Source organism: Benincasa hispida, chromosome 12 (assembly GCF_027475165.1).
Source record: "Benincasa hispida cultivar pf3 chromosome 12, pf3_genome.v1.1, whole genome shotgun sequence".
NCBI lineage: Eukaryota > Viridiplantae > Streptophyta > Magnoliopsida > Cucurbitales > Cucurbitaceae > Benincasa > Benincasa hispida.
The window spans coordinates 31344619-31372237 of record NC_143489.1 but is presented as its reverse complement, the minus strand read 5'-3'; the positions used below and the strand labels follow the sequence as shown (position 1 = coordinate 31372237).

Sequence of the window (27619 nt, the reverse complement as noted above, 5' to 3'; positions counted from 1 at the left end):
AACGATGGGCGTTGGTTGCTAAATGATCAAGCAAACACTAAACGATCAAGGAAAATGCATGACAATGGTCGTCATTGCTAAACGATCAGACTTAGCGAGATTTCGTGAAGGCTTTGGTTCTTGAAGGGTTAGTAAATCTTAACCATATTTCTTCTCTAATCTTTTTCTTAGCATGTTGTAAATTTATTTTAGAATGCATACTTAGAGTTATGTATTTTTATGATTCTGTAAAATTTTAAATTGGGATTGATCTTCACTTTCGCATTGGACCTCACAATCCTTCACTTTTATTGTTCCTAATCAAGATGCCATCAAATTCACATAAGCCAGAATGAATTAAATTTGCAGGTTCCCTAAGTCCAGATGTATGTAGAGTCTTAGTTATTTTAGCCTGCCTACAATACTCATATTTATCGATATCATTCATGGATAACTTAGGTATCATTTCCAACCTAATCATGTTACTAATTAATATTTTATTAACATGACAGAGTCTAGCATGCTATACATTTAAGGAACATAACATATAAACAGAAAATTTGATTTTATTTATGTCTATGTTTAATTTGAACATTCTCTCAGTTGCATAACCATTCCCTACGAATACATTATTCTTAGTAAGGGTATATAAATCTGACCCGATTGTTTGAGTAAATCCGACCTTGTTGAGGAAATAGCCTGAGACCAAGTTCTTTCATATCTCCAAAGTGTGCAGGACATCCTTCAAGATCAGAGTCTTGCTGGATATAAACTTTAGCTCTATCTCGCTGGTTCCAACAATTTTCGTTGAGTGATGATCCCTTAACAAAATATTTTATCCATATTTTTAGTATAAATTTTAAAGAGACTAAGGTCGTGATAGATATGGAAGTAATGCCAGTGTCTATCCACCACCCCTCAGAACCACCGATCACATTTACTTTTGTGATCATGGCAACTAAAAATTCTTCTATCAAGTTCGCCTAACCAACAGAACGACGCTTGTTCCTACAGCTCCTAGCCATATGTCTAGGTTTATTACAGTTAAAGAAAAGAAGCTGTACCGTTTCTCTTGAGGGGGGTTTCTGCTTCTTCTGGTTGTTCTGGTTGCTGGAACCACGGTTCTGACCTTTCCTCTTAGTTCCTTTAGAATTTTAGTCAGACTTTATCATGATAGAGGTGGATCTCTAAGGAACAATGTTCACCTCCTTCTTCTAGTCCTGCTTCTGGGCTTCCTCCTCAATTCTCAGTCAGGTGATAAGGCTCTTCAAGGAAACTCCTTGGTCTTATGCCTCAAGGTGTTCTTAAAATCCTTCCATAAAGGGGTAGTTTGTCAATAATAATGACAATTTTGGAATTATTTGTCTAGGGGCATACCTTCAATTATTATTTTATGGGCTATCTTCTGCAGTTCATGGGACTGGGCCTTCACAGATTTGTCATCCGTCATCTTAAACTTTAGGTAACGATTGACGACATACTTTTTGGATATGGCCTTTTCGGTATCGTACTTCATTTGTAGAGTGTCCCAAACTTTCTTTGTTGTCTTCATTATGTCGTAGTAATCATACAAATCATTAGTCAAACCATGTAATATGAAAATTTTACAGAAAATATTTTTCTTCTTTATCATTAACTTCTTTTATTTGTTGATTAGTCGCATCTTCTTTCCGGATGGTTGGCTTCTCCGTGGTACAAACGTCGACAACCTTCTTCACTATAAGGAAAAACAACATCTTCTGTTTCCACCGTTTAAAGTTTGCTCCTTCGAACTGGAACGGACGGTTGAGGTTGGAGGTCATGATGTCATTCTGATTAGAAAGAGCCACGACAAAATGAGCAGATGAAATCGTCTTAAAACTATTGGAACTGGCTACCCTCCGACGGACATATTTGTAGCAGCAAATAGTCATGACCGACAGTCATCAGAAAGATGGAACTTGCAAAGCAGAACTCTTTATAGGTTGAATCACAGATCTCGCTCTCTTTAAGACGTTTCGTAGCTCTGTCCAAATGTGCAAGCAGTTCTACAGAATTGTCACACCATCCCCAAGATAAAACAACCCAAAATATAAAACTGTCTCGATCGGAAATGCAATGTACCCAACTAAAAAACACACACCTTTCAAGACTAAGATGCTAAAAAAACCAAAATGTAAAGTGAAGGAATCAAGAGAGATTGTGAGAAAATAAGTTGTGTTTGAATGCCAAAAAGGCTTTCATCTTTTATAGACCTTGAGGGCCAATAGAAGACGACACAAAGAATGCTTTACCAATGAACATGCAGTTGCGCAAAATGCATGAGGCCACTGAACGTGCAGTTGCACATCAAACGCGTGGAGGACTTGACCAACGCCCTCTACTCGTGACACGTGGAGTGTTGAATGAGGAATTAAATAAAATATACAAATAATAATAATAATACATTTTTAATAAAAAAAAAAATAATCACATTCGTCCATCCGGTGGCGCACGTATGGGATGTTCATCTTGCCCACATTTGTGGGTCTCTTCACTCCCTTTAAATTATGGATAACCGAGGCCCAAACCCATAGTCCAAGGTAGGAGTATAAGAAGGAGACTCCTCTTTCAAAATTAAGCAATGTGAGATTCTTTTAAAAACTTGATTTTTCACCAACATATATAAAATTTAAAGATGCCCTAAATAACAAAAATCAAAATATAGGAACTAAAACTATATTTAAAAATTTCTATGAAAAAACTGTATTTAAAAAATTCAAAAAAGAAGGAAAGAAAAGATAAGAAAAGAATAAGAATAAGAAAAAGAAAAGGCACGTGTAGTCAAGTGGTGGAAGGGAAGGGTACTTCCGTCAATTTGCTTCAATTGGGCGCCGTCTTGTCGTTCATGACTCGTGAGTCGTGATCTTATGCCGACACGACATGTCCCCATTACCCATTTCCAATAAATATTCTCTCTCTCTCTTTCTTGTTTTTTAATGGAATTTTCAATAAATATTCTTTATTTAGTTTCAATTCCATCCAAAGTTCGAAATATTGATATCAATAAAAATATCGAAGTTTCGATTTTATGAAAACATCGAAGAAATTTTTGATATTGATGGAAAATTCAGAAAAAAATATGTAAATTAGAAATGGATGGAAATTGTTATAACTAGTTAATGAAACTTTGGTTTTGACTTAATTAGACTATAATTGACTATTTTTAATCACAATTTCTATAAAGTCAGACATCATTTAGATGTCTATTATAAATATTTGTGTAAATGTTATGCGAGAGCAAAAAATTAAAAAAATAAAAAATAATTACACACATAATATTAAGTTTAAAAATATTTTGAAATCAAATAATTTGAAACATATAAAAGTTTTGAATTATTAAATAAAAAAAAACTCACATCAATTCAATTTACGGTAAAACGATTTGAAAATTTAATTAAAAATTTGAATAAGATTAAAAATACATATATGCTATTTTTGTGGTTTTTTCAAATACAATTTCTTTAGAAAGCAAAGTTTTGCGTAAAAAAAAAGCTAAAATTTGAGAAAAATTGGAAATTAAAAAAATAACATATAAAAAATGATATTCGCATGTGAAATTATAGAATTACGTGTAACCAAATCATAACATTGAAAAACTTGAACTCAACTAACGTAATAAATTTTTTGAAGTGTCAAAATTTCTTGAAATTGGTCGAAATGGAGGGAATCGAAATATTATTGAAAATTTGAGAAACGGTCGAAATTGAGAAAAAATAAAATTTCCCCAACCAAAATTTCGAGGCCATCGATTTCGATTGACATTTTAAACTATAATTCCATCTTTAATATTTAATATATAAAATCTCAATTCTCAACTCATTAAAATAAATATATAGGATAGAGTCTCAAATAGTTATATAATTCGAATTTCTTAAATTGTGTTTGGTTGTGATATTAGACGAGCTTTTTATTGCAATATATTAATTTATAATTTTCTGTATCATATTTAATAAAATAACCTTAGATTTCATAATTATTTTTATTTTCAGTTTCAAACTTAGTATAAACTGGAAATTTATTCTTTTGAAATTTGACTACCAAAATTATTTCGAGAATTTTATTTCTGGGTTTTCCAATTTGGTTTAGATATTAAAAGTTAATTCTAAAATGTAACATAAAACAAAGAAATGATGAGTAAAGGACCATATCTAAGAAAAGAAATGCCTAAAAATAAAAATTGTTGTAAAGGAAACATCCATATTACCAAAAATTAATATGCGCACTTCAAAAAAAGTTGAGGCTTGATTTAGAAAGTTTAACTCAACTCAATACCAACCCATTAATCCCACCAATTCAAAACTATCCATAAATCAAACAACTTCATCTCATTAACTTAACTATAATCACATGTATTCAGTTTCTTAACGTATGCACGTATATAATATGTATATAAATAAAGAAGAATTTTCCAACAATCCGAATATTAGATCTCAAGTTGATGATGATATCCAACTTAAAACCCGATAGGTACAAGAGAGATTATCGAGTCGTTATATTATCAACAGTAAGAATATGCTGTCATTTCTACTTCTCATCAAATTCCTCAACTCAATCTCATGTCACATAACAGTAGTTTAAGTTCAGTCTCACTCATCAATCAACATTCCAACAAAATGCTGTCACAATCAGGATCAACTGCTACATTAGAAGCTCCAACTATACTTTACGTCGTTCGATTTGACAGAAAAAGTATCAGTTCAATTATCCAAATAATGAAGAGATTAGAATAGAAGCTTTTGGAATTAATGGACAAAAATTGGAAAGAAAAAGGAATCAAAAAGCTTATTTTAGACTTGGATATTAAAGGCAATGAGAAAAAAAATTGAAGATTTATTCAATCATTCATAAGCTTAGAGCCACTAAAAGATGGCAGACAATGGCAGACATCATCCCACTTTACAAAAGTTGATACATTAAGGAGAAGGCATCAAAGAGAAAATTACTTACTAAAGCCTCAAAGTGAGATCAGGTGATGATGATGCTGCTTCTGTTCTTGGTGGAGGCATTGTTTTCCCAAACTCTGGATTTGAATTTTGAACTGTGGTTTTCAAAGGACCTAAGTTGTTATCAACTTTAGCAGCCACCTGCCTGAAACTTCCTGGCCAAAACATCCCCACATCGTCATCGTAGTCCTCGATGAATGTTGGGAATCCAAAAGAGCTCTGCTCAAACTTTGCTCCGACACTCCTACCAGGATAAGGCCTCTGATCTGAAGCTAGAACTGTTTGGTGTAGAGCACCATGAGCTTCAATGCCAAGGGATCTAAGAGCTGAGCCATGAAGTGGCAGAGAAGCCAAGCTACCGTATCTGTCGAAGAACATTCCCATCCGAGTTACACGTTTAGCCATTGTCCTTTCTCTTTTGTGTGCATTTTGATGCCCACCAAGTGCCTGTGAGCTAAAGAACTTGCGTCGACAGTAATTGCAAGAAAAAACTCTTGGCATTGTTGAAGGTGATGATTTGTTACTTGTTTCCCCATGAATCTCGCCATCGCCCTTTGAATCAATATCATTGGAGTTAAACTGAAGTGTCAAGTCAAGTGAAATGGGGATTGTGTTGGCAACGACTACTTTACTCGAGCTTGGTGGACAGGAAGATGTGGTAGTGGCAGTGTTGGAGTGATCGGGATTTTCTTCTTGACTGCTGCTGGGCTCTGAATCTTTTGCAGCTTCAAGGTTTAAGTTTAAAGCTTCCATATTTGGATGAATAGTGGTGAAAGTAAAGAACCAGAGGCTTCCAAAACAAATAATCACTCTTTTTCCTTCTGTGTTCAGAATCGCAAAATGCAAAAACAATTATATAAGTTAATGATGCTACCAGTTATCAGGCTCTTGACCTGCATTGCATAATAATGGGAAGGAAAATGCAAAGAAATGCCAATGCTATTCATATCTTCCATATTTGAGCAACTTATTTGTTTAGATCTTATATGATATTGAAACATTTATTAAATTACCAATAGGTCCAATGGCTTAAGTTGATCAGATAGGATATATTTAAAAGATAGTTTCATATTACCTCCCTATACTTAGTGGGTCAATTTTTATGTTTGTAATTGTGATTGAACCCTAACCCTCTAACTTGATTAAGAGGTAAAATTAATTAACACGTCCTCAAAACTAAAGAACCTTGCCTATGAACCAATCAATAAACCAAACAAGATTTAACTAACAAAACACTCAAAACCAGAGCACCTAAATACTGAACACCCCCACCAAAACATAAAAAGACATTTGTAAGTTGTACCTTACCAGAAAATCGAGTAAAAGTGCATGAGGTCAACAACAAAATATCCAGACCCAATAAAAAGTATCTAACACAACCACAAGATAAATATACACAAAAAGGGTCTTGTCTAGTCACAAGAACACCAGTAGATAGTCTAAATCTTAAAAGAAGAAAAAGAAAAAAGAAACCTTAACTAAATGAGAATATAAATTTCATCATGTAACCAAGTTCAAGGCTAAATTTGATGAAGTTTAAAATTCAATGTCTGAGTTAAGTATAGGGATAAAAAAGGACATGTATTTTTCTCAAATTAAATCATTTGATACATCCAACATTTCTCTCATATGTCAAACTTGGAAACAATTGGAATTAAGAGGCTCAATATATGAACTACTCAAAAGAAATGGGGAGGAAGCTTTAAAGCCATGTTAAATCACCCCTTAACCTAAAAGGGTTTAAACTAATGGGCTATAACATATAATACAGAGAAGTTTTATTATGATTTTTTTCATTTTTATTTGAGAAAGAAATCAAATACTCGATCTGCCTTTTGCTATGGATCCATGTAAAAGTCACAAGTCTCAACACTTCTGCAGTGTTTTTACTATAAATACCTTTGAATTTGAACTAATAAAGAACAAGAAATAGGTATAGAGCCAGAAATGAACTCTACCAGTCTTTGATTCAGGGATTAAGTTCCAATAACTTGAGATCAAGAAGCCAAACTTAGGATTGGTAATATGAATTGTTAATCCCAAACTACACATTTACAAATCTCTGCATAAACCTAGATTTATAGAAACTTCTTTTTTATACTCTAAACTAACACACCAACCATAAACTCGCACACTAAAAACAGCTCACAGAACTGCACAAGGCCACAACAAAAGGTACCATGGAAGCAGAGCAAAACACACAATCACTAACCTCAGCAGTCCCAGTAATGCAAAGGGAAAAAAGTTAAAAACCCAGAAACAATTCTAAGTAACAAACAAAAAAAAAACCAAGGGATTAATCATTACCCAGAAAAGAAGTGATTTCATCTCATCATCATAAACAAAACACCTCAAAAGAAAGCAGAGCAGAATCAAAGAAGTGGGGCAACATTGAAATCAGGCAAAAACAGAAGAAAACACTAGAAGGGGGTTGAAATTTAGAGGTGACATACATATGGGGTTGAAGAATCTGAAGTGCCCTTGAGGGCTAATCTGTGCGTTGAAGGATATGGCAGCAACAGTGAGAAGCAGAGGGTAGAAGCGAGAAGGGCCAGAGAGGAGGGAGGTGGAGGTGGGTTTCCATAGCCTTTACTGGTTATGGAGTGGGTAAGATTCGACAGAGGAAATAAATGGAGAGAGAGAGAGAAGAGAGAAAGAGGGGTTGTGGTGGGATGGAAGATATGGAGTAAAGTTGCAGAATCAGAATGGAAAACCCATTATTTTAGTTGAAATTTGGACTCTTCCATTATTCAAATTGAAAGTATGAAAACCCAATAATCTCAATTGAAAGAAGAAACAGAGAAAAAGAGAGGGGGAAGTTGTTTTGAATCTTTTGATATAACTATAAATTCCATGGCGGAAGAAGATCAAATGCCATATCTTTTTTGCCTAGAAACGCTTATTCTCTTACACGGTCTCCCACTAATAATGAAAGAGAGAGAGAGACCTAAAAGGGGAAAAAGAAGTATCTTTCGAATGTCTAATCTTTACAAATCATGGAGCTCCACATATGTGAGTAGTTAAGCTCATGGTAGTATGGTATTGTCAAAATTATTCCAGAAAATCGTCACAATGTAAGTATTATGAATTTTGTTCGAATGTCTTAAATTTGGAATGTGGAACTTCGAACAATCAAGTATGAGAGTCTCACTAAACCATGTTAAATATGTGTTGATCTCTTTTGCTTTATGTTTTCCTTTATCTTTGATTGTCAATTCTTAATAAATTTATATTTTTTGGAGGGTGTTTGGTTTACCAACTTCATAAATTAGTGTTAAACAACCCAACATCGATAGTAAAATACTATTCAAAGTTTGCATTATTCTTTCTCTTTTTTCCTATTTTGCACATTTGTAAAAAAATTTCATCTTGCAATTACGTACTCCAAACACAAATTTCCTAGCTCAAATATATTAACTCTAACTCTATAATTCAACCAAGTATCCCAAACATTCCTTTAATTTTCTGAGTTTACATTGAATTGTTATTAGAAGATAACAACTAAATGGCTCAATTTTTTCTTTTTCGTTTCTTTTTCTTTTCTTTTTTTTTTTAAGTGTGTTTGAAAATTTAGAAAGTAGTAACAGTAATTTGATGCCATCTATTTTTATTTTTAGAATATAAAAAATAAAATGATTTTTTTTTAAAATGTAAAATTCTTGGAACATAGTTATAGTAGATATTTTTTGTCTTTTTTTTTTTATTGATAAAGATACAAACATGTTAAAGACGATAGATTAGAGCATTTTGAATAAATTACATTTTTAGTCTTTGAAGTTTAAAAAGTTTGTGATGACATTTCCCATCGTTTTAGAAGTTAGTCGGTAGGCAATATCAAGGTCAAGGAGTAGGGAAAAGGAAGGGATGAATGAGTGAAAAGAGGAAAAAATAAATTTGGGGTGGAAAATTGAAATTTGAATCTTCAATTTCAAAGAAAAATATAGGTATCTTAATCATTGGATTATGCTCAAATTATCGTGTGGATTTGAACATTTGATGGTGAAAAAACATTATTAAAAGAGAGAAATTATTAAACTAAAACCTTATGATGCTGATTTTACTAAAATATCATGGCCCAAAAATTATGGAATTACTATTTTAAGTTGAACTTAAAACTTGGTATCCATACAAAATAACAATAATAATAATAAATAAAACTTGAAAAATCTTCAAATGATACTTTACTTTTGAAAATAATTGAAAAGGGTTTTTGATTAGGGTACAGGAGGTCATGAATACATATAACAACTTGAATGAGTTAATGCATCATAAATAATCCAATCACATAATCTAGTTGTCATGGAAAAACATATGGACAAACAATTCATACAACTTTAATTTCTCAACCTCTTTGAATTAAAACAGTGTATCACCAGTCTTATCAGATATACTATCGAAGAACAAATTATAAACAGTGTGGTTTCAACTTCCTTCAATAATTTAAAACAAAAAGGTGGAGCACCCACAAATGGAAAATGATCCAAAAGAGAGCACATGATATCTCACACAAAGCACAAACAAATGACATTGTGTATATCTTTTAAAAAAAATTTGGTTGGGAGTTTTGGGCATTTGGTGTTTGAGAGGGACAGACATGTATATCATTAGTCATCTTCACAACAAATGTAGACAGACAAGCTTTAGAACTAAAGACAAAGGACTAGTGAAACCCCTTCAAAGATCAGCCACAAGCTTCTTTTTAATTCCAATTCACCCCACTATACCTTTTTTTTTTATTTCTATACATCCAAACAACATCAAATCATGTCTTGTCATCAAATAGAACCACCATGTTCTAATATATTAAACACACACTACCTAGCTTTTCTTTGGGGGATTTTTTTTTCCCTTTTAATAACATAAAGAAATATTTGCTTTTTAGAAAGCAAATATTTTATTTTGTAAAGTATTGATGAAAATAAGAGCAAAGTTTGCTTTATAAATTAGTGCTTGATTTGTAGGTCTAATTCAATTTTATCATATTAATTAAACCTCCCACTTCAATAAGTGAATGCAGATTAATGTAGTCACATACACATGCTTGTATTCTAGTTTAACCTCTTTATTAATTTTGCTTATCTTAACAAAAATTTCTAGCTTTGCCACTCTTTTTGGGTAATCCATATATAGTTTTAAATTAAGTCTCTAATTTAATGAACCACCTTATTATGGGTATCCCGAATAAAAGCTTTATTACATATAGATATACCGTAGCTAACCATTTAATTAAAAACATATATAAAACAAATTTTTTACATAAGCTTACATAAGCTTAAATAAGAGAAAGATCATAAGAATATAAGTGAGGGCTGTTGGGAAAAATGTGCTGCCACTATTGCAGGAATAAACAAAATAATAATTGATAAATTAAAAGAAGGAAACACAAGAATTTAAGCGAAAAACTCTAAATTTGGAGAAAATTTTTAACCCATCAAAAAGAAATCTACTATTTGAACATTGTTACTATCACACCGAATTCTCTCCAAGATCCTAATTATAATCACATATAATTTACATGGAAAGCTTAAAGTGTTTTTAATTGAGACAATTTGAAACCAAAGTTATAGGCTTTTTTTAAAGTGTTTAGAGCTTATCATTTCCTTGAACTTTTTCGATTTGGGACAATTACTCTTCTAATTTTATGGCCAAAATCTAACAAATTTCATGACAAGACATTTGAAGAATTTACAGACTGTATTCATCGATAATCATACTTCTCAGCTCATAGAATTAAAATTCACTCCATCATAAAAAATCAATAAATCATTTGGAATAAGTACAACTACCTACAATCGTAATTCCTTTTTCGATACATGTGATAGTTTATGGTGCAACAAGAATAATTATATACAATGATATACGATCTTTTTGTGTAAAAAGATTATTGACATTTTATGTTAAAACTAAATAATATCATATCATTATGGAGATATGCAAAAATGAAGTGGATACTCTTAACAAATTGACCATAGTTTTATCTACTGTTTTCATCTACTTTTTCAAAAAGAAAAAAAATAATTTATATATTGTCAGATTGAAAATATTCAAATTTTCTGTCGATGCTCATAGGCCCCATACTGATATAATTGAAAAGATTAAGAATGCTATATTAGCTAGCTATGCTGCATGGTATAATGATGAACAAATTGTGATATAGATTTTCTGAAAAGTTCAAATAATTATATTACTTTTTTTCTTTAAAAAAAAAATCAATAATACACGAATGCCAAGCATAATAATAAACAAATAAACATAATTCAACTAATTGTTGAATTAAAACAGTTACTTTTTTCTTTTTAAATAATAAGTTCAGCTAAAAGTTGGAGACCCAGCTTGAATTTGTAATGTTGTATTAAAAAGATAAAATAAATGAGCGTTTTTTTTCAATTAAAATCATATGACATGGCTAATTTGGATGTTTTTTAATTAAAAAAATCCATATATTATGGATTTTTACACACTAATATTTAACTTTTAAATTTAATTTTCATCCAATGCCATCAAAATTGGATGATTCAAATTATTTTAAAATAATAAAAAAAAGATAAAATTAATTTTAATCATTTTAAAATCACTCACAAAGATGTCCTAAGTATCTTTTTAAAAGTGATCTGTTATTAAATTAATTTTATATATTTTACCAACTACCTGAATGCATCATAAAAAAATAACTACTCTTCTTTTTACTTGTAGGTTCATAATTTATTTATACCCTATTGACATTTTTTTTCTTTTACAAATTTCAAAGTTATAATAGACGAAGACATATTGAACTAATTGAATGATGCTCATTTTACTTTGTTACATGAGCCAGATCAAACCAACAAATTTATTGAAACACACTCAACCACTTGGGATCTTATGATTTTTTTTAAATGATTTGATAGTCGTAATGTTCACATATCTATATATAATTGTAGATGTCCAAATATATAACTGATTAAAATTATGTTCACATGTTTGTATTGGATTTTATGACAAGTTAGTTAGAAATAGTGAACAATGAAATCCAATATCAAAAAATAAAAATGGATTTAATATATGTAGATTAATTTGAAATCCAATATCAAAAAATAAAAATAGATTTAATATATGTAGATTAATTTCATAATCGAAACAGCAAATTGGATGATGTTTCAATTATAAATTTTAATTTCATAAGTTAAATTCGTAATTTTTTGCAATTTGATTAGTTATGGTTGAATTTGTCAAGTAACTACACATTTGAGTTATATTGACATATGCTTCGATTATTATTTTGATTTTATTTTATTTTATATTTTGGAGAGTTACTAAAGTTGCTAGACTTAGGCCCCATTTGTTAATCATTTTGTTTTTAGTTTTTTATTTTGAAAATTAAACCTATTTCGTCAACATTTCTTACTATCGATTTAAACCTTAAGCTAATAACTCTATCAATTAAACCTTGAAATTTAGAGGTTGGTATCAATTTAATCCCTCCATTATGTTTTATTTAGATAAATATCGTGTGAGACTTGTAATTTTATTTATTAAATCTCTAAATTTACATAAATGAATTTATTTAGATTCTCAATTAAGATTTATTTGAAAATTTTCCATTCAAATTCTTATCGTCAATTTTGTTAAATTGAAATTTGTAGAAGTTTGCACGTGTATAATAATTTATGCATTATTAATTTGTAGACTACTATATGTGTCTATCATGACATAGATAGACATAGATAGTAATCTATCACGATTTATCGCAAATAGACTGTGATATTTTGCTATTATTTGTAAATATTTTCAACAGTTTTGTTATTTAAAATAAATTTCCATTAGTTAAATTTAATTAATTAGCTTTAAAGATGGAAAAAGAAAAACTTGGAGAAAGGGGTTATCTCCATATAAATACATCTTTATGACCCATTTAGAAGAGACCACCTTTCTGTTGGGATTGGTGTCCTAAATCTCTCTTGTATTCTCGTATGTTGTAAACTTGGTATAAACAAATTGTTATCATTAAAATAATTGTTATTGTATGAGCATACACTCAATCCAATAAACAAAATCCTAGGTTATTTTATGTAATTTAAACATGTATGTAGAGGTGGATCATATTTAAATGATAACCTAAATGGTCAGTAGTAGATGGATAAGGCTGGGTACCTTATCCTGGTGACACTATGGATATGACCCACTTTATAGTTATTACAACGTGTTGTAAAGTACTACAAATGATCTGATCCTGATCATTCATATAGAGATGTGTGAGTGAGGGTATCCTATATAAAGAGTTTGTATAAGATCGGACCATGAAATGAATAGTCTCATTATAACACCGTCAATAGTAGAAACTTCCATTTTACCAGGATATCCATAGGTGACATGACCTGAATTCTGAGTGAGTTATGAACTCCGACCTATGAAGGCAGTCTTTTGATTTGTATGGGTGAAAGTAGTCAGTTTGCCGACTCAATATGCTTACCATTTTAAGGATTCGTTTGATTAGGAAGTTGGGAACATAGTTACACAAAATAGAATTTACTCATTCCCTAATGTCGGGATAAGTAGATACATTGCTCCCTTGAGGGCTAATTCTGGGGCTTGAACAATGTAGCGCCACACCCTCTCTTGACCCAAGAGGGGTTGGTCATAGTTGGACTATGACTTATTGTTCATTAGAGAGATCAGTGGTATTTAAAGAGTAGATATAACTACAGGGGAAAAACGATGATTTTGGCCTAATTATACTTACGAGCAATTTGTGAAGGGTTATCGCATTGTTGACTGGTTATATCCAATGGACACAAAAATATATATGTAGTGCGAAGAGTGCAGCTGTCAATCTTTAGTGAAGTGATTACAGTTAATAAATGTTGGATAATTTAATTAAAGGAGTTTAATCAATTATTTAAGTATCGTTGGAGCTTCAATCTACATGTCCATAAGGTCCCATCTGTAGCTCAATTGGGATTATTGAGAATCAATTTGGATTAATTTGAATTGTTCAAATTAATGGAAGGAATTAATCATATATGATATAATGAAATTTAAATTAATTATATATATGATATAATTAATATAATGTATTTGATACATTATAATATTAGTTTATTTGAGAGAAAATAAATATTTGAATATGATTCAAATATTAATTATGTGAATTAGATTCATATAATTAAACTTAATATAAATTTGATTTATATTAAATACTATATATTATTGAGAAAAATCAAACTATAGATTATATTGTATTTGATACAAAATGAAAACTATAAATTATGTGTTATATTTGATATTACATATAGTTATATATATATAATTAAATTAAATTTTAAACTAAAGGAAGGACGTTACAACTTTTTTCCCCTTAATTCTCTCAACAAAAAGATCGTGAGAGTGGGGGTCGATGGAGTGGAGTTGTCTTCCTCATCCAAATTCACAAATGGTTTGTGATTCTCATATGGATAATCCCCATCAATTTTTTCTCTCATCTTTAGATTCTCCCTCTCCCAAAATCAATAGAAAAACCCACAACTCTCTTTGTAAGTATAAATCCAAACCCTTAATCCCTTTCTCTTTTGAATTCGATAGTATATTATAAAATCTGTGGCTGTGCATAATATTCTTCTGAATTCTAATTCACTGTGAAAATAAAAATTGGAACACGATCCATGCTTGTGCATCGGACCTCACAATCCTTCACTTTCTGCCCCTTGGAATCCAAGAGAATAACAAGGTAACTCTTGCGGTAGTGTCCTTGATCCTTGATCCTTGAAGAGTTGTTTGTAAGAAAAGCGAGAGAAATTCGTGAAGATTGGGATTCGACAAATGTGAGATCCTTTTTCCCTTATCTTCCTCTTGCTATAGCATGCTTAATATTGATGTTGATCCTCTGTTTAGTGTAAATTGTTTACTATTTTTCTGTTTCATAAAACTAATTTTGAAATTGCATCGCGATCCAATGTTTCCGCGGGAATTCGATTCCCTTCAATTGGTATTAGAGACCATTTTCGATTTTTAAAAACAAAATCAGAATAGTAGGTGGGTTTGCATTATGTTTTTTAATGTTGGTTTTGTAATGTTTGGTGTTTAATGTGCATTCACACAATGGGCACGTTCCAAGATCTCCTGCAACGAGAACCTAAGACATGGTTGATTGATAGTATGAATCCCAAACCCGCATTCGCACCTTTAATAAAGTTTATAGAACTCATGCTATAAATTTTGGCACTTAGCTTTTCATTTTAATGCAATTAAAATGTAAGGGCTCGTTATTTTTTGGACAATTAAATTTTGCTATTGAGTCTGTAAGTTCGTTTCAATCGAGGAGCAAGAGTAGCCTAAGAGATTGGTGAAAAACGAAGGTTTTCGATGCAAGTTCGAAACAAAAACACTGCAAAAGGATGTTTCTAGATTGCAGCGTCGCGACGTTGCAAGGTGAGGCGAGGCGGCCACTAATCTTTAGGACGTTACCCTCCCGTGTGACGATGCTCCCAACTTCACAGGCACACCCAAGGAGTCCAACGATCGTGAGTTTGAGTCCCTTCTCTGGTTTTTGCAGCAAATTTCCCTTGTTTTTGTAATTTCATTTATTTTTAATTAATTAGATTAATATGAATTAGTTATATTAATCTAATTAATTTTAGGGTGTCAAAATTTGGTCCAATATTTGCTATTTAATTAAATTATGAATTAGATGTATGATTTGAATTAAATTTTTTGAATGTTGCATAAAGTATGCCATCTAGTTTAAAATCTCACCTTAGGATAAACATATTTCATGCATTTTTTTAATATAAATGTGATATTATTTGATTGTATGGTTAATTAAGCATGCTCATGTATTTTTAATATAAGAGTTACATTATAAATGCATGTCTAATGAAGTGTCATTAGTTTAATATAAGTGTTATATTATTAATAAAAGACATGTCCATGCAACATTTATATAAGTGTTATATAGTATGATAACATGCAAATTATTTTCATAAGTAATAACATAAGTGTTATATTGTTTAATGAAAATATATGTATGTTTATTTTCATGGATGATAATTATAAGTGTTATTTTTATTAGATGAAAAGAAACATTGCATTGAGCATGATATTACTTAGATAAATATAATTGTTATATTTGATCAATGTCACTAGATGTAAATTATAGATTTTATTTTCATTATTTTATAATGGTTATAAGTATAATGGATTAGATTAAAATTTATAACAAGAGTTGCACGCTAACATAGGTCCAAGTTTTTTTTAAATGATTTAAAATTAATTCACTTAGACTTATGTTAAGAGCGTTTCTAGTGAGATTAGATATAGGTTACTTTTTAATTCATTTTAATAGGATTAAAATGAATTTCATAAAGATTAAATTTATAAAATAATTACCTATAAGAGATCTTTGTTTGAGGAACGTTCTGTCTAGGCTAAGGTATTTAAGTTGGTGGAAACGGAATGCCCTTACTTGGGAACCAACCTGGAAGGTGAATTAGGCCAATATTTTATAAGCATGCAATGAATGCTTAAGGTTTATTAAAGTATTTAATAAACAAGAATCATTATTGTTAAACCATCCAATGTAATGGTTACATTGGGCAAAGTTAACAATCATTTAGATAAACTAATTAGTTGAATTTACCCAAGTAAGAAACCCTAGTTTTTAAAATACTCAGTGGGAGAAAAAAAGATACATACGATATGTTAATTTTTTCATTCACATTCTAAATATTCACACCGTGAGACTCATGCTTGGCCTTGAGGCACCTTACACCTCGCTCCAGATTACCCTCTTAACCTGGATGGAGTGATGACTGCAGCAGTTACCAACCCTTTTGCTGACACTTACTGCCTATCTAACCTGTTAAATTTGCTCAAACCCTGAATACGTACATTTCATCAATATACTGAACTAATTAACTCAGAACTTAACACATTTACATTACAGGGTTTCATAACACTGTTTTACATGAATATTACAACTTAGTGAGCCCCATCTAGAATACTAGTCCCTATATGACATACATATGTGTATTAACTAATACAGGTCTTCAATTAAGTTTCCTTCAACCTGACTCTTTGAGTGGTAGAGCAGCAACAGAGAAGTCTTTTGGGAACTGACCGTTACCTGAAAGGAAAACATTTGAAAACATGAGCTAGAAGCCCAGTGAGTGACTAACATTTGAAGCATAACTTTCATACATCAATTTGATATTAAAACTAAAAGCTTTAATTGAAAACATAAACTTGGCAACTATTATTCATGTCATCATTAACATTACATAGTACTATTTCATGCTTTGTTGGACTATGCCTTAGTCTATTAGTCTAGAGTGACCCTTTTGTTCACTCTTTATCATTACATTACTACTTAACTGGGACGGAATCCTTTTGTTTACTTCTTAAAAACATAATTTGCATCCTTAGTTGAGAGAGAGAACCTTTACTCAATTCCTCAATGTCAATCCATAGTTAGTGTGGAGTGATCTCAACATTACCAATAACAACTTTTCTTACATTTGTGTGATTTTAGTTTAAGTACCGTCATATCTTAGGTACTACTGCGCAGATACCTTCTTCGTATCCTTCAGTATCGAGCTGCTCGGATACCTTCTCTGAGTCCTTTAGTATCGAGCAATTCAAATCTAATATTAAGCTTCAGTACCGTCTCATCTAGTTTTTCAGTACTGAGCTATTCAAATCTAAGACTGAGCTACCTTCTCATTTAGTCCTTCAATACTGAGCTACTCATACTAAACTTGTATATTCTTATCTCTTAATGACTTAGTTGCCCAAAAGTATTCTATACTAACGCATTCTCATGTTCATTGAAAAGCATAACATAAACCTAAAATTAATGTGAGATGCGTTGCTTGGTAACTATTTGAGAATAGTTGTCATAAATAGCTTTCAGTAAACATGCATTGCTAGATATTCATAAGTATTAGCAATTTACTTAAAACATTTAAAGCATTTAGAGTCACTCACAGCTCATCGGGGTTCTTAACGATTTACATGCCTCTCTTGGCTCCTCTTGGCCACTTCTAGCGAGATTTGCCCCTTTCCAGTGAGATTTGCCACTTCCCAGCGAAATTCAGCGCAAAACCAGCGAGATTTTCATCCTTAGCGAGATCCACCTCTTCCTTATCTCGCTCTCGCTCTCGCTCATTTTCTTATCTCGCTCTCGCTCTTGCTCATCTTCTTATCTCGCTCACTATGGTGAGCTGCTTGCTTATTCTTCCCAAGCAACTGTCTGTTTACGCGCCAGTCCTCTATTTCAAATTCAAAAATTCATAACTCAAAATCTAGAACTTTTTTTAAGAAACTTTCTTCTACAAACATGTTTAGAATTAAGTTAACTTTCTTATCTTAAATTCTCAGCTCCAAATTCCTTGTAATTTAGCTTGAAGCTTCCAATTTTCACTCCGGGCTCTGATTAATCCGATAATCTGTCCCTTCTGCAAATTCTTCAATTTTTGTTCTTCTCCCCGTGAGATCTTTCTCCAGAAAAACAATCTCAAAATCTAGGTTCTCCCATCTTTCAAATGGCACCAATCTCACTTAATTTTCTCAAGTCATTTAATCGAGCTTCTAAAGTTCCTCTTCCTTTTATACTTTCTACCGCCTCCCATGTTCAACGGTCAAACCGCCACCTCATTCAACACTTAGTGCTTCTGGCCAATTCCAATTAATGAGTTTCTTCAATTAATTTTTTTCCCTTCCCTTCCTTCGTAACCCTCGTTAGGCTTTTGCCTCATAACATAAATTTAGTGTGCATCGAGTTTCAACGCCTTGTGCACATCACATACTCTATCGTCTAGTGTCCAACGCTTATCATCTAGCACTTTTCGTGCAGCTTATCATCTAGCGCTGATGCCGATCGTGCAGTGCCAATGCCCCATCGCTTAACAATATCATCCAACGTATAGCGCTATTGTTTAGCGTGACCCTTCGTATCGTCTAGCATCGCACTTTACCGCATGATCGCCTACCGCATCGCTTAGCTCCGCACATTTGCTGCATGATCGCCTACCTCATCGCGTAGCGCCACTCATCTGCTAGACGATCTCTTACCTCATCGTGTAACGCCACTCATCTGCTAGATGATCGACTACCACATCGTGTAGCGCCATTCATCTACTAGACGATCGTCTACCTCATCGTGTAGCGTCATTCATCTGCTAGACGATCGCCTACCTCATCGTGTAGCGCCACTCATCTGCTAGATGATCGTCCAGCACGCGCATCTTCAATGCCCAACACCTATGCTCGCACACACTTGAGGCTGTTGCACATTTTGCTACATATAACTTTTCTCTTCGCCACACTTTGGCTTTCTTTAACGCCCAAATAACCTCGCAAGCCCCTTGGCTACCGCAAGCCTTATCAATGCATCATGCTTTTCAACTCATGTGTTCATCCTTAGTACCAACGCATAGTTCACCCTTATCTTCAACACTTAGCCTCTATAAGCCTTGGTTGCTACACACACAACCTCATGCGTCTACACTTCTTCATCGACACATACCTACACTTGGCTTCCATACTTAGCCAACTTTCATTTGTTATATTATCTAAAACTCACCGACTAAGTATTTCCAACACTTAGAATTTTCTTCCTCCATCTTTCTACTTTATTTCACTTCTTCCATAGTTTTACTTAACACGCTTGTTACTCACTTATGTAGGAAAAATGGAGTACAGGGTTTACATTCTGGGAGTGTCCCACCTCTGGATGGTGTTTGCATGGGTCAATATCAAGGTGAATTGAGAGAGTGTTTATAATAAATGGGAGAGGGATGTGTGTCAACATGTTATGCAATCTTCTTCATTCGTTTGCATCTTGAGACCTTATTGCACGACCTCGAGGTGCCCTGGGAGCATCTCCTTTTGATGTAAAGGGATCGAATTCTGAGTGAAAGCGTGTTAATGCCTTGCATTTCGATTTTTTGGTAATATGAAATAAAATCAGAAAAGAACAACCAAAATAGAGGATAATCATATTTATACATTCAACATGCCTTTTAGTAAGAAGAAAAGGGAAAAAGAACATTTTCTTACCTTTGTAGATTCCTTTATCTTCACGAAAATCCCAAGCTTTTCCTCCGCAACGTATCTTCAACGAACAATGAACATCACCGTAAGAGAGACCTCAATATTCTCTTGGAGTCCAAGGGTAGAAGAGTGTTGAGAGAATTTTTGGGATAATTTGGAGGCTAAGTGTCTACAAAAATGAATTCCTCTTTTTTAATTTGGGCAAAAGAAACAATTTATATGGATAAGGATTTTACCCCTTCTAACCCTTCTCCAAGTATTTCCATATTTTTCTTTAGGGTTCAGTTAATCAAATAATATTTATTTGATTAATTAGCAAACATAATAAATAACTAGATATATTAAATATAATTTAATGTATATAGTTAATTAATTAAATAAACATCATATGTGAAGGGATCGAATCCCAAGCAAAAGCATGTGGTTGTCTTGTAATTTTGTTTTCGATTTTATATAAACAATATGTAGTATAAAAATAATAACATAATAGATGAACAATCAAGATTAGCATGCATTGAAAGAAGAAAAGACGGAAGAGCTAAATCTTACCTTTGTAGATTCCCAAATTCATCATGATTTCTTCGGCATTTTCTTCAGAAACGTCTCTTCAATGATCAAGGGACACCACCGTAAGTGAAACCTTATTATTCTTTAGGATCCCAAGAATTGGATGTGTGGTCTCCAAGACCTAGAAAAGGAAGAAGAAGTAGAGAAAATAAGAGGGATTTTGAGAGAAGTAGTAGGAGACTAGGATTCAGAATTCCCTTCAACTATGTTACAAATATGGGCCATGAAAACCTATTTATAGAAAGGAAGGGTGACCCCTTCTTCTTTCTTATTCCTACTCTAGTTCTAATTTAATTAAATAAAATTTAATTAATTAATTAGTCCAATAATTAAATAACCATATATATTAAATCCAATTTAATATATATAACTAATTAATAAATAAATAAACATCACATGTTTATTTATCTCTACTTCTCGAGAATTAATCAATTAAACGACTATACTAAATCATATTTAATATAGAATTAATCACCATATAATTATCACATATTTATATGTATACATCTTTCTAATAATTGAATCTTATTCAAATATTTCTCTCTCTTAATTATAGATCACGTCTATGATTAACCATATTATACTAATCTCATTAATATGAAATTGATTTGAACAATTTAAGTCATTCCTCTTATATATCCTTTAGTGAGCTAAATAAGAGACCTTATGGACCTACATATTAGAGGTTCCAATGATATAAGATTAATTGATAAAACTATGTAATTTAATTAATCAATTTTCATTAACTACTAGTCATTCTACTAAAGACCGATAGTTGTACTCTTCGCACTATAGATTTATTTCTGTATCCATGGATATAACAAATCAATAGTGAGTCAACCCTTCACAAATTTCTCATAATTATAGCTGGAGATGAGCTAAATTATTCTCCAATTGAGAAGATGTGTCTCCTTTTCGTTCTTTACAATAGATAAGTTGAGATATATATGCAAGCCTTCACTGTACACTTGTTCGCAAAGGCTAACCCTATCAAGTATATCCTATTTAGGCAATCATCTCAGGATGCTTGCTAAATGCAAAATTATCCTTCAACAATACGATATTGTGTATATACCCTAGAAGGCAGTTAAAGGTCAAGCATTGGCAAATTTCTTGACTAATCATCTGATCCTATCAAATTTGGAAAATATATGAAGACTTTTCTAATGAAGAAATATTTTATGTCGAAAGGAGAGAGCCTTGGACTATGTACTTTGATGGTGCAACACAAAAAGGTGGAGCCAGCGTCGACATTGTAAGCACATGTTTCCGTATAACTTCACACTCAGTGAGTTGTGTTCAAATTGTTGAGATGTATGCCCTAAAGCCTCGTAGTTATATGTTAATTGAATCAATGGTTGATTAGTTTTATGTAACTTATGTAATAATCCATTAAACTAAGACCCAAGGTTATATGATGTAACTTAAACACGTATATGGAAACATACAGGTGGATCATGTTTAAGTGATAACCTAAATGGTCTGTAGTATATGGATAAGGTTGACTGCCTTATCTTGGTAACACTACTGATACGACCCATTTTGTAAACATTACAATTGTTATAAAGTGTTACAAATGATCTGATCCTGATCATTCATGTGGAGACATATGAGCGGGGTATTCTATACAAAGTGTTTATATAAGACCGGACCACGAAATATTGAGTCTCTCTTCATAACACTGTTACTAAAAGAGCCAACTTTTCACCAGGATGACCATAGGTGACTTGACCTTAATCTTGAGTGAGTTGTAAACTTCTATCTATGAGGGTAGTTCTTTGATCTGGATGGGTAATAGATGTCAGTTTCACCGACTCAGTATGCCTATCATTTTGGGGATTTGTCTAATTAGGGGACTGGGAACACCGCTACATAAGAAGGAATTCACTCATTCCCTAATGTTAGGGTAAGAAGATAAATTGCTCCCTTCAGGACTGATTCCGGGGCTTGAACAATGAGACGCCTCACACTCTCCTGACCCGAGAGAGGTTAAGTCATAGTTGGACTATGACTAATTATTCATTAGAGGAATCAATGGTATTTAAGGAGTTACATGTAACTATAGGGGTAAATAATTTGACTCACTTGTATTTACGAGCAATTAATGAAGAGTCAACGCATTGTTGATTGATTATATGAACATAGAAATATATTTGTAGTGCGAAGAGTGCAGCTGTCAGTCTTTAGTGGAGCGACTAACAATTAATGAATGTTGATTAATTTTATTTAAAAATTAAATCAATTAGTCTCATATCATTTGGAGCTTCAATCTACAGGTTCATAAGGTCCTCCCATCGGCTTAATAAGGACTAATGAGAATTAAAGTAATTTTGGTTTAATTTGAATTGTTCAAATTGTTTAAAGTGAATGAATTGTATAAGATACAATTAAATAATATATATAGATTATATATATAATTTGATAAGAGAAATAAATATTTGAATATGATTCAAATATTAGTTATATGAATATGATTCATATAAAAACTATACGCTAAAATTTAATGTGAATATGTTTCATATTAAATTTATATAGTTTTATGAGAGAAATAAAAAATTTAATATGATTTAAATATTAATTGTATGAATATGATTCATATAAAAACTATATATCAAAATTAATGTGAATATGATTCATAGGTAATTTATATAGTTTGATGAGAAAGATTGTTATTTGAATGTGATTCAATTATTATTATATAAATGTGATTCATATAAAAACTATAAGTTAAAATTAATATGAATATGATTCATATTGATACCTTAGATTATTTGAGAGAATAATAAACTATAGTTTATGCTATATGTGATATAAGATTAACTATATGTTATATATTATATGTGATATAACATATAATTTAAATATATATATTAAAATAGTTAATATATATATACATATATATTAAATTCAAATTCAATTATTTGAGAGAATTTGAATTTAGTTCTTTAAAAAAAAATTAATTAAATAAGTTACAACCTCCCTCTTCTCTTAATCTCTCCCATTCTCATGTAACAAAAGGTGGTGGAAAGAAAAAGTGTTTTGGCTCTCTCTCTGATTTTCCTTCTCTCTAGGTTATGCAGAAGAGTTATGACAAAAAATTCTCTCAATTTTTCTTCTTCCCTCTTGTCAAAATTGAGTACAAGGCCACACCTCTACGTGATTCTTGTCCTTGAAAATAACAAGGAAGATCTCGTGGTGGTGTCCCCTTCATCTCGTATGGTGTGTTCGTGGTACCGAGTTTGGGAAATCAAGCAGAGATTGGGCAAGTTTGTATGGAGAGAAAACGCGGAGATATTGATCCTCAAGGGTATGTATTGTTTAATCCTTTTTCTCCATTTCCACAATAGTAGCATGCTTGATTTAATAATGTTTATCAACTGTTTCTATCACTCTGAATTTTGTATGTTATGTAAAAAAAAATTAGAGACTAATGCATTCAATTACTACCGCTTTGAAGAATTCCAATCCCTTCACAAATAACGTTGTTAAATACCAAGCATTCATCATTGGGTTACAGATGGCTTTAGAAATTGGGATAACATATATAGAAGTATACGAGATTCGAAGTTAATTATAAATTAACTCTCACGCCAATGTGGTGCAAAACGTGAGGATTTGAAGCCTTACTTCCTTTATGCTAGGAGATTTATGGATAAGTTCGAAGGTGTAATGTTGGAACATATACCGAGATTAGAAAATAAGAGAGCAGATGCACTATAAACATCTCTCTTTGTCAAAAATGGATTATTCCGCCAACTGAAGGTCAAAATGAAGAGACCGATATGATATTTATTTACGTGATTGAAGAAGAAGACTAACATCAACCTATTATAGATTATCTCGAACACGGAAAGCTTTCTACTAATATTTGACATAGAGTTGAGATACGAAGAAGAGCTCCTCGATTTATCTACTACAATGATACACTTTATTGATGTTCATGTGAAGGTTTCTTTCTCTGATGCCTCGGGAAAGAAGAATTAACAAAAACCTTAGAAGAAGGACATTTAGGCATCTGTGGCGCTCATCAGTCTGGACCAAAGCTCCAACATCAATTAAAAAGAACGGGTTACTATTGGCCCATAATGATCCACGATTCAATGCAGTATGCAAAGTGTTGTGAATCTTGTCAGTTCCATGAAAATTTCATACATCAACCACCAGAGCCTCTTCATCCAACAGTAGCTTTATGGCTTTTTGAAGCTTAGGGACTCAACCTGGTTGGACCCATAACACCTATGTCATCAGTGGGCACTCTTATATCCTTGCAGAGACTGATTATTTTTCAAGATGAACCAAAGTTATGCCATTAAAAGAAGCCGAAAAGGAAAATATTGTAAACTTTGTCTGAACACACATCATTTACCAATATGGCATTCCTCATTGTATCGTGACAGATAATGAAAGACAATTTGTGAATACTTTAATGGATAAGTTGCGTGAGAAGTTTAACTTCAAATAGTATAAGTCTTTTATGTAGAATGCTGCAGCAAACAAAATGGTAGAGACATTTAACAAAATTCAGTGTAATCTACTCAAGAAGATAGTCTCCAAGACAAAAAGGGATTGGCAAGAAAGAATCAATGAAGCATTATGCGCTTATCGAACCACTTATCGTACTTCTACCGAAGTTACACCATAATCTCTTGTTTATAGAGTGGAAGCTGTTCTCCCATTGGAGAGAGAGATTCCATCACTAAGGATGGAAGTCCAAGAAGGGCTGACTATTGAAGACAGTGCCAAGTTATGCCTTCAAAAGAAGACCTATTATCACAAGACATATAGAGAATAAGTTCACATCTAAATAGGACGGGCCATATGTTGTTGAAGAGGTTTACACGAATGGAGCATAAAAGATCATCAATCGAGATGGATTAAGAGTTTCCCAGTCAATGAAAAATTTCTTAAAAGATTATAAGTGCTGCTCATAGCCTGTATGAGCTTAAAAGGTGAACGGCCCAAAAAATAATTGTATTGAACTACATTATGACTTAATTCCATTATCATAAAGGGTACATAGGAAACTTAAAATAAAATTTAAGTGCACGGACAAAAAGAGGGGGGAGAGTGTTAAAGTCAAAGTTCCACTTGAAGTCTTTTAACTCTTCGTGTGCAGTCTCCATGTTTTTATGAACTATAGCTAAAGCTTCAATTGAAGTCTTTTAACTCTTCGTGTGCAGTCTCCATGTTTTTATGAACTATAGCTAAAGCTTCAATAACCGCATCAATTATAGTAAGGGTGCTCTCAAGAGTATTGATTTCTTTCTGGATTTTGGCAACTAAGTTCTTTTCCGTCTATTGCCTCCTTTTTCTCACAAGAAAAACTGACAACTTCCTAAACTTAGCATTTAGACTTTGAAGTTTGATTTCTAGTTACTTCTTTTCCAAGGATAATTGGGCAACTTGCTTATCTTTCTCATAGTTGGCTTATCAAAGTTAAGGCTTCTGTCATACAAGATGTCTTCACAGCGAATCAATGGTCCTTGTCAGCTGAAGACAATTATGTGAAATATGAAGATTGCACCAAGTTGAAATTATATATCCTTTTAAGATAACTATTTACAAATTCATGAAGAGGAGCCAAATTGCTCTTATGAATCTTGAAAATGCCGAAAAATGTCGTTGCTATTTCTGATTCAAGACTTGGTATGTGCTCAAAAGGAATACGCACAATCTTGTCTTGAATATGCTTCCACATAGATAAGGCTTCCTTCTGATAGAAGTTTGAAATTTGGCTCAGAAATCTTAAAGGGACCAAGAGGGACACGATTTTCTCTATTTAAAGTACTTTAAAACTCTTCAGGCGAATGGTCTAAAGCTTCAACACTCTCGAAGCCTACTTTCTGTTTACCACGTCAAATTTCTTCAAAAATGTTAAGGGGTCGTAAGGGTTGTCTAGTTGTTTCAACTAGCGGCGATTTACAAGTAACAACCTTTTCGATGGATAAATCCAAAGCATAAGCTCCCATTAAAGATTTGCTCCACAAGTTCCTACAGGTGACTACAAAAGAAGAAAAGAGAAAATAAATAAATTATGAGGCACTTGAAACTCTTTCAAAAAAATCATCATTAGGCTTCTTCAATGATGGTCACTATTACTATGACTCTCTTTTTTATGAACATCTTTCTGGAGGGTGGGAGCTGATTTTTCAATTTAGCAAAAATAGTGCTATTTAAGTAGTGTATGTTATCCTCAAAATAACTCCCATGTTTTATCAACCACCAATTCCTGTAACCCGATGTAATGTGGTTGCATGGCTCGATGTAATGTGGTTGCATGGCTCCAATGTGCGGGTTAGTAAAAACACTTGAGACAATGATCTATGTCTAATGTAAACTTTTATGGATTGGTTCTCGTGCTTCATATTCTCTAAAATAAATTTAGAAAAATTGGCCATCTTTGGACCTCGGATATCCATTGGGGTATGATGATCCAGACCACTCCTCCCTAGGGTGGAGGGGTCAGCAAATGATGATCCGATCCACACCTACACCTCTCTAGGGTGGAAGGGTCAGCAAATGATGATCCGATCATCCATACAAAAGTTATTTGTTAAAGCCTATGGGAGATAATAAAAAAAAAAAAAAAAAGAAATGACAAATCCAATTCTTTTGTTAAAAAGTAGTTGTAAAAGAATTTAATAAAGAAAAATATAAAACAAAAAAGGAAAAAAAAAAACCAATATAGGGGTAAAAAAGAGGAAATAAAGAAAATACAACTAGAAGAACAACGTTAAAAATGAGGGGGAGAAAGTAAAGTAACAATACTAAAAAGAAGGCTAAAAAAACATGGGAAAAGCTAATTAAAATTGGAATTGGAATTTAAAAAAATAAAATAAAATAAAATAAAAAAATAAAAAAATAAAAAAATAAAATCTAATCTACTGCCACCTCCTTTTCTTTTTCTTCATCCTTCACCGCCGCCCTCTCCTCAATTTCTCTCTCTCTTTTATCACTCTCTGCACCCTCCCTCTTACTTAATCTCAACGGCAGAGAGGGAGGAACGTCGCCACCTTCCTTGGCAGACGATGATGGCATGTTGGTGGCCAGCGGCCAGAAGAAAAAAAACGACAAAACGCTGAGCA

The 27619-nt window shown here is 32.4% G+C and overlaps 1 protein-coding gene across 2 annotated transcripts; it reads right to left on the bottom strand.

Moving 5' to 3' along the window:
* Nucleotides 1-4800: 4800 nt before the first annotated feature.
* LOC120067750 (zinc finger protein 7-like) lies at nucleotides 4801-7957 on the bottom strand. Of its 2 annotated transcripts, none has more exons than XM_039019312.2 (2): nucleotides 7397-7957; nucleotides 4801-5764 (listed from the first exon to the last, which is right to left on the bottom strand). In XM_039019312.2, exon 2 carries the CDS (start codon nucleotides 5694-5696, stop codon nucleotides 4947-4949), a length of 750 nt encoding a protein of 249 aa, XP_038875240.1. In that variant the 5' UTR covers nucleotides 5697-5764; nucleotides 7397-7957; the 3' UTR covers nucleotides 4801-4946. The 2 variants fall into 2 exon arrangements, with proteins under 2 accessions (XP_038875240.1, XP_038875241.1); XM_039019313.2 differs by having other exon boundaries at nucleotides 7251-7864.
* Between the last annotated feature and the right edge of the window lie 19662 nt (nucleotides 7958-27619).